The sequence below is a fragment of the Phoxinus phoxinus genome (genome assembly GCF_949152265.1).
Source record: "Phoxinus phoxinus genome assembly, chromosome: 6".
Taxonomy (NCBI): Eukaryota; Metazoa; Chordata; class Actinopteri; order Cypriniformes; family Leuciscidae; genus Phoxinus; species Phoxinus phoxinus.
Window position 1 is genome coordinate 33,478,980 of NC_136881.1, and position 8,784 is coordinate 33,487,763.

Consider the following 8,784-nt stretch of genomic DNA (forward strand, 5'->3'; position numbering starts at 1 on the left):
CTCAAGAGCTACAGTACTTTATATGGGAGCAGAAGGTCTACAACAACTGAGTTATCATCAGGGCATTTGCAGAGGCTTTGAGCAGTCTGAAGTTTGATTTCTTATCCTTCCTTAACCTGATTAAGTGGTAGGCTAACACACATCGTTGATTTATGAATCTGAGTGAACATTAAGGCAAAGTTTTTACTAGTGCGTTTTCGTTTTAAAACGCATCTAACCTTAGCCCTAACCCCATAGTAACCATCTGTGGTGCCCTAGCAACCACCCAGAACACCCTAGCAAGCGCCTAGTAACCACCCAGAACACCCTAGCAACCGCATAGCAACCACCCATAACACCCTAGCAACCACCCAATACACCCTAGCAACCACTCAGAACACCCTAGCAACGACCCGAACAACATGAATAAGCCATATCTCAGCAGCAGAACATCGTACAGACATGGTTGTTGGCTCGTATGCAATCATGTACCACACTCTAGCAACCGAGTGTCGAGTTTTGCCACTGCAAGCACCATTCACATTTTCTTCTGGAAATGTACGTTTGCCACGGTTACGCCTGTTGTCCACACTACTTCTGAGTTTTCGTCGATCCTCGAAAACTGAGACTTTTGGAGACGCTTCAGACCCAGTTTTAGTTTGAATATCCGGGGTTGCGTTTCAGTGTAAATGGACCAAAACGGAGACTTTTGAAAACTAAGGCGTGGATTCCCACATTCACTCCCTGATTGGGTCTTCTGGATCATTGCGTATCCTTCTCTGTTTTGTCACTGCCCTATCATGTGACCATTACAGTACCGGAACACGACAATAACAGACCAGCCTTGTGGACCGTATAATCAATATCATCTCATAATCAAGATGGAACAGCAAGATTTGCTGACTTTGTTGTCCTTTTTAGCAGCCATTGTGCAGTTAAACTGCATTTTAGACTCTACCTACATGTGCAAGAGGCAAGCTATTAGCAATTGGCAACAGTTTACACTTGAATGCGCATGCCCACTGTGCATGAATGGTCATGTGATGACGTGCTTTCGGTCAGAGATCTTTTCTGAAGCGCAGTAGAAACGCTAGCATGGACGAGAAACGCTGTGTTAAAATGAAAACACACTAGTGGACATAGCCTAAAATAACTTCAATGTCTTTGAAAATTCTAAATCATAATTTTAACATAGATCTAATAACACTTAAGAAAATAATTTTAAACCCCCCTGGAAAAAAAGAAAAACCGTAATGAATGAACAACACTGCTTGTTGCAGCATGTTGGTTTTTTTCTTAGGACTTGAAGAGACTCAATACAGGGTTACACCCAAGAACTCCAAACTAAAGGTCTTTTGCTGGTTTCTATCTTGAGCTTCCCTTTCAAATGTAATTGTCTCTACTACACTCTTGTCTTCAGCTGTAAAGTTTAAGACTAAAGGGTTTGGTTTTTTTTATAGACCATTAACCTACAACTTAGTTCCAAGACTTCAGATTTACTTGTTTCTGAAAGTACAGAAAACCCAACACAAATACCACAGACTCTCAGAGTCACAGTCATATGATTGTCAAAAGACTATTTAATATTTGAGAGAGAGAGAGAGAGAGAGAGAGAGAGAGAGAGAGAGAGAGAGAGAGAGAAAGTGTTATGTTGTGCTAAATGCAAAGATTTTGTTGGATCACACTATTTTCTGCTTGAGAGAAGAGATGAGAGTCTGATACTTCTATATTTTTATGGAAGGTGACAATTCTGTCAAAACATAAGCATGTCTTTCTGACCTTTATTAAGTTTTCTTCCAGCATTTTTCTCTGTCGCTCTCACACACAGCCATGTTTCCACCCTAAAGCTACATCAAACGATTATTACTCATAACCCCCCCCCCCCCCCCCCCCCATCCAGTTTTTGAATGCGCTTTTCTTTACTGAACTCAAATCCAGCGACACATACACTGGGGAACAAACCTCAGCATTATTACATCATGTTTGACCACAGCAACAGTCATTAGATCATTCTACTAAGCAAACAATCACATGGCGCTGCTGTTTGACAGACCCCGAGGGACCAGGGTTCGGCTGACAGTTTGCTGTCACTTATCAGTCGCTCAGAATGCGATGCAGCCGTCCGCTCAAATGGGAAGAGTCTAAATAAGAGTTTGAGAGAACACATTTAGTCATTTTATTGCCAAAATCGTATAGTGGTTTTATCACAGAGCACCCATCTCTGTAAATAAGGGCGCAGACCGTGAACTTCAGTTGAACTATGATGGTGCCCATATTGACGTGCCGTCAAGCGTGAAGATAATGATTATCATTTCATCACCCATATTGATTACCAACAATTCATTTATCATTCGAGGATACGGTTCACGGGTCAGCATCCGTTGTCAGCGGGATGAATGACGAACAACCGCGTGCGCCTGCATGTGTACGTGTGCGCGTGCACATCTTCTTCAGCAGTCTAAACCAGCAGTGCCAAAAACGTCAATTCAGTATGATATGAGAGGGAAGTAAATGATGACAGAATTTCATTTGTGTTAACTTTGACAACAGCATCACTCTTAAACCACTTTATTAAACCAACCTGATTGAAACTCACATACAGCAAATACCCACATCTGGTTTGTTAAAATTTGTTGAAAAGTTTTTGCCAAAGACATCAGCCAAGTGACGGCTGCATATTTTAAATGTATTCCAAATAATAATGCTTCATGCAAGTTCTACTCTCGTACTAAATGGATTTTATGAAATGCAGAACAAGAGAAACATTGAAGTAGGGACTTGCTTGTGATGACTTTGCATGTTGTTTCACTGTCTGACCAGCAGAAACATATTCCTGCTCATGTAGGATGATTTCCAATAAGTCTTTCCTGACGCCGGCCCGCAGACGATGAGATTACCTCTGTACAAAGAGCTCAAATTACCTCGAAGCCTCCTGAGACAGGATATGGGCAGTCATGCTACTTCCTGTCTAAGGATGGAAATTATTCAGAAGCCGGTGATGGCTCGAACGAAGTTGCCTTTTTGTGCAGTAGTAACGGGCTGGAAACCAGTTCTGTCATGTAAATAATTGTGCGTATTGTTTAAGACAATTATTCTGTATTATTAAGTCAAAGTGATCAGCTAAGAAACAGTTAATTCGCTACTGTCCGGAAAAGGGAAAATTGCAGCTTTTTTTTTTTGTACTACATCTATGTAGAATACTACATTTGTCAAAAATACTGCTATTTTATACAAGAGAACCATGATTTTTAACATTTCTTTCTTAATAACAATCTAAAAGTTAAGGCATTTTTACACAAAATGCATTGGTTATGTAGCATACTAAGATTTGAAATGTCTATCGAGGAATAATGAGTACCATTTCACTTGCATACTGCATAATATTCAGCAAGTAGAAAGACATTACTCAATTCAATGATTGATTTTAAAACGGTCTCCAAAAAACTACCTCCATCTGCCATTGGTCGATCAAAAAGATTGCCCCCAAACGTCCACCATTGGTTGAAAATGTTGCCATGTTAGGATGTTTTGAAAGCACCAGAGTTTTACTTTGTCCTAGGGGAGAATCAATCTACAACTGACAACTTTTATTTGAATACTGAAGTATTAGAAATATTTTGGGGAAAAAACACTAGGCTACACATTCTAATCTAATCCGGACACATTCCACTGGACTTTAAAGAAGACAACAATTAGCCTACAATTTTTCTATTCTAGCGTAACGAAAAATTATGAGCTTTACATATTAAAACAGGTTTCACATTTCCATTTCATATCTTCCTACATTGAAAATGCCCGTTCAGCAGACAGACTCTGAAGTGAGCGCTACTACAGGTGAAAGCAAATCATTCCACTGTCACTTCCTTTGTTGTCTGAGCCAGTCAAATCCACACAGGGACTTATTTCTCATCTTCTCTGACCCATCTCATTCTCCATCATCCTTCTCTCGCTCCATCTCTCTTCTGCCCGGTACTCTCGTTTGCCTTTCTCCTCTCACACTGCCAACCTGCATTACCATGCATTACATCAAAGAGCTGTGCTTTTCACAGGACAACTCATGTGACTAACACACTCCGTCCGATCTCATGACACAACTCTATCTAAATGATTGGTTAGGCTGGGATAAATGAACTGCTTGTTTTCCAGCAAAATTGACTTGTATTTACCTTTCATAAATGTTTAAACTTTTCCTCAGGATAAGTTTAGAAAGAAAGACTTGCATTTTATTGCTTTGCATTTCAAACAAAGCAGTTTTCTCAAACCACACTGATGCAAATATAATTTTGTATGTTTGACATAACCTCGCCATACTGTGTGCAGAACTCAACAATAAAAAAAATTGAATAACCATGTATAAAAAAAAAATGAGCTGGTCAAATGATCTTTGCCAGGCATAAAAACCCAATATGATTAACAAATCTAATATTTACTGACACAAGCAGTGCGGGGCACTTATAGAAAAGTAAAACTGAAATAAAATAGACAAGAAATTAAACTTCTTTTAGTTTAGTTGGCAAGGCAACATTTCTAAATTTCATTTAGTTTGTCTGTCTAAACTGAAATAGAAATGAATAACAATCTATAATGATAAGAATATAGATATTTATGGGGTGAATTCAACTTGATTGGGACACTTTTTGCCATTGAGACGAGTGAGGACACAACAAAACTACTGAAACTTTAACTATTAAAATTAAAACAGAAAATATTCAAATAAAAAGTCATTCAAAATATAAAACCCATAATATCCCAATGATACTAAAATAACACTGAAGCGATCATTCCGTCCCGAAACTCTCTCACCCTGGCCTTATTGTTGAGACATGTGTGTTATATGGTTTACCGTAAAAGCCTGAGCAAACAAAACACAAACATAAACAGACAGGTGAGAGGTGTTTGTGACATGACCATTATTTCTCACGTCATGTTTATCGCACACACACTCTTCATCAGGTTTTTTTTACAGACTGTCTAGACAGCGCAAGAGATTTTGCTCAACATGTCAGCTTGATTACAGTGACAGAATAACATTCATATGGCCTTCAATGATGGGGGAACAAAATACTCATGCAATTTTTACAGGCTTTTTCACCATTTTAGCCCATTCACACACCAAGAACGATAACTATAAATAACGATAACTATATTAGCATCGACACCAGCATATTCAGTTTATAAGCTCATGCTTGTCTGTCACTTTAAATGCTTGAACTCGTTACAGGAGTATGGATTCTGATTGGCTGCCAATGTTTTCATCGTTCATCAGCTAGATAAAATCGTTCCGAAAGTGATTCCAACGATATCGTTTCTCTGTGCCGTTTTGGTTATAGCTGTGGTGTAAATTCTGCTATTCTTTAACATTGAGAACGATTTTTAGAACTATATATTCATCGTTATCTTTATAGTTATCGTCCTTGATATGAATGAGCCTTTTGTTAGAATATAAACGACTTAAGTGTTGTTCCATTGCATCTATAACATAATACAACATCAAAGATCAGAAACTGTCCTAACATTAAGCTCTAAGCACACATAGATTTTACATAATATCCTCAAGTTATTGTATTTACATATAGTACAATAGATTTTAAACCACAAAATCTGGTTTATACTAAATTAAAAATAGTATCTTGCATAAGGGTCTTTAAATTAGGAAACTAACAAGTTGCCACTCTGCTCAAAGTGAATGTTGTCTATAGTAAAATATCCTTAACCTTACATGCTGACACATATAACCTGCACATATTTGATTCAGTTACTGAGCAAATCTCTTTCTCTAACCCCCAACAGCTTTGGACAGTTGGTTTAGCGTGTGCTCTTGCCTATACTGAGTGCTAAGTGGCTTAAAAGCAGGTCTAATCTGTGTAGGAATGGCATGCAGTAAGCTATCGATTGAACCCGTGACCCGTCTATAAAAACGATTTGATTATATAATAAAACAATGTAGAGCAACAATTTTAGTTTTTTTCCTCATTTTTTACTGATGCACAAAATAACATGAAATTCAGCCTTTATAGCACTTTATTAACAGGGTACAAAATAAGGTTTTAAATATTTTAAATGATGTTCCCCTTTATAAACAAATAATAAAAAAGGTCCAACTAAATGCTATATTTATCACACAAAAAAAACTGAATTAAACAAAATGAGCAAATTCAGTCCAAATTAAGCGGTATCTAAATAGTTTGGAGCAAGAGTTGGTTTGTAGTTATTGATAAAGTTTTATTTCCATAAAATTAAAGAAAAATAGGAATTTGATTAGTGTTCTAAGCAAGCAAAACACTATAGTTTGGCCAACATTACCATTTTAATTGAGGAAATTTAGACACTTTATGTGTTAAAACTAGATTTGTTTTATTAATTTTTTTAGATTGTCAAGATTTTAGTTTAATCAAACATGTTCTTACAACCAAACCATAAGATTTGGGATTTCATGTGGTGCTTCCTACGTTATGTTACACTAACGTCTTATATTGACAAATACACTAAACGATTCTTTTTCAATGACCAACACCTGTCCGCCCGCGCCTGTTTTCATTCATTGAGGCCAATTTCCATTTTTGATATTTCATAACACAAGCTGTGTGATTTCTCAGTCATGAGCTCAGCGGCGAGGCATTAAAATATAACATTAGTGACTTCGCTTGGGAATTCAGGTCACAGTCAATCGGGGTCGGAATTGAACCGCAGTGAAAACTTCATTACAAACGCTTGAGATTAGTAACTGTAAATACCGGTTGCGTCCATTGCTAGCTTTATACATATTTATTCACAGACAGGCTCAAAAGTGATGCACACACGCCTTGTAAACGGACATATTAAGATACAACGTTTCATTTGCGGATTTAAAGTACAAAAAAAATGTGTATCACAAGCACTGCAGCAGCAACCCTTCGAAATGGAGCAAACCAAACCAACAAGTTGTCGCGTGTCTACTCACGTATCTGGTGATGAGGTTCCGGATGGTGCTGAAATCCATTCTGCTCGAGCCGCTCCAGGTGTGCTGCTGTCTTCGGTTTCTCCTCTAATCTTGTAGATTGGGTACATAAGACGCTAGCTGATCATTCTACCAAGTCTCTGTTCCATGTCTTCTGCGATCTTCTTCTCGGATTGACAACTGACAGTCCTTAACGACTCGTGCGATTATTATATATCTATTGAGCGCCTACTGAGATGATGAAGGCTACTATGTAAAGTCCGAACGTTGTCATAGTGACATGCTCCGGTGTCACCTATATATGTACTGACCTAGGGAAAAACAACAAGCTCTCGTTTTCCAAGGGTTTGTCTTGATATTTTAAGGGACTGGCCACTTCTTCCTTCTCGAGCGTCCCTTCGGGCTGTTCTGTACTGATGTACTGACGTACTCTCTCTCACTCACTCACTCTCCTTCTCGGTGTAGTAGAGCACTCCCGATCGACCAGTCTGGCGCGTCATGAGCGCATGCGCACTCCGCAGCTACACCCTCCCGCCCACAGCCTGCCCTCCGGCTACTCCCTGACAATCAGATTTAAAGGGACAGTTCACCCAAAAATGATTTTACTCACCCTCAAGTTGTTCCAAACCTGAAGGAGTTTCTTTCTTCCGTCGAACACAAAATATATTTTGAAGTAGGCCTATGTTGGTAATCAAACAGTTGATGGCACCCATTGACTTCCATAGTAGGAAAAAAATAACATGGATGGGTGCCATCAACTGTCTGGTGGTTACCATCATTCCGACTCAACATTCATTCCAAAAACATACAGGTTTAGGACAACATTAGGGAGAGTAAATGATGACAAAATTTAATTTTGGGGGGGAAATATCCCTTTATCAAAGAAACTCAAGCCATTTAGATGTATCAAGGGTATATTATGTGTGCTGACTTGATGACTGACTGGAATATTATTTAAAAAATGTTGGAATATGTTATCCAAAGCGACTTTAAATGAGGAGAGTAATAGAAGCTATCAAACCAACAATTATCATACTAAATATTACATAATTTACAAATTATAAGATCATTATAATTAAAATATCATATTGAATCAATTATTATTAAAATGTGTTGTTTTAATACAATAGCCATATTTTTATAATGTTTTTATAAATAATAAAACAAGAACAATTAATAATAATTCTTGACCTAAATTATTGGGCTGTTATTATGAATTCGTATAAATATTTATTTATTCAAATCAATGAAATTTAGTTATAAATATTACATTTATATATATTATCATGAGTTACTTTATTTGTTTTTCTTTCTTCTTTTTTTCCATTTGTGGACCTGTTTATCATCCTGTGCACAATTCATATGCTTATCAAAGTCATTTATCCCTTTACATACCCAAGACAACTTTTTGTTATTAATGGAGTCAAATATAATAGTTACTGTAAATCAATTCAGGTAAACTATTTCTTCTTTTCTTTTTACTCAATACATTTCTTCATCATGTTCTTTTTCTTCCTCATTAAGTTTAATCAGCATAATAATAATAAATACTACATTTATTACATGAATGAATAATATATATTACATAAATTATAAATTTATGACATAGAAGTGTGTGTGTGTGTGTGTGTGTGTGTGTGTGTGTGTGTGTGTGTGTGTGTGTGTGTGTGTGTGTGTGTGTGTGTGTGAATATATTTACAAACTTTTATGTTAGATACGATTTAATCGCGTTTGATCGAGTTAAAAGCACTATTCTATATGAGTTTTGTATTCAGTTACTTTTTTGTGCACCATTCATACATTCTTTCATTCGTTAAGAAAAATAATAATTTACTCCGTTTCAACGTTTAGTAAAAGACAACAAATAC

The 8,784-nt window shown here is 37.1% G+C and overlaps 1 protein-coding gene across 5 annotated transcripts in view; it reads right to left on the reverse strand.

Moving 5' to 3' along the window:
* Window positions 1-7,411, reverse strand: part of atp11a (ATPase phospholipid transporting 11A) — a 69,061-nt gene extending 61,650 nt beyond the window's left edge. For all 5 annotated transcript variants that reach the window (XM_079615864.1, XM_079615862.1, XM_079615863.1 and 2 more), the window contains exon 1: window positions 6,920-7,411. In XM_079615864.1, coding sequence (XP_079471990.1) covers window positions 6,920-6,958 — 39 coding nt within the window. In that variant the 5' untranslated portion in view covers window positions 6,959-7,411. The remainder of the gene's footprint in view (window positions 1-6,919) is intronic.
* Window positions 7,412-8,784: the final 1,373 nt, after the last annotated feature.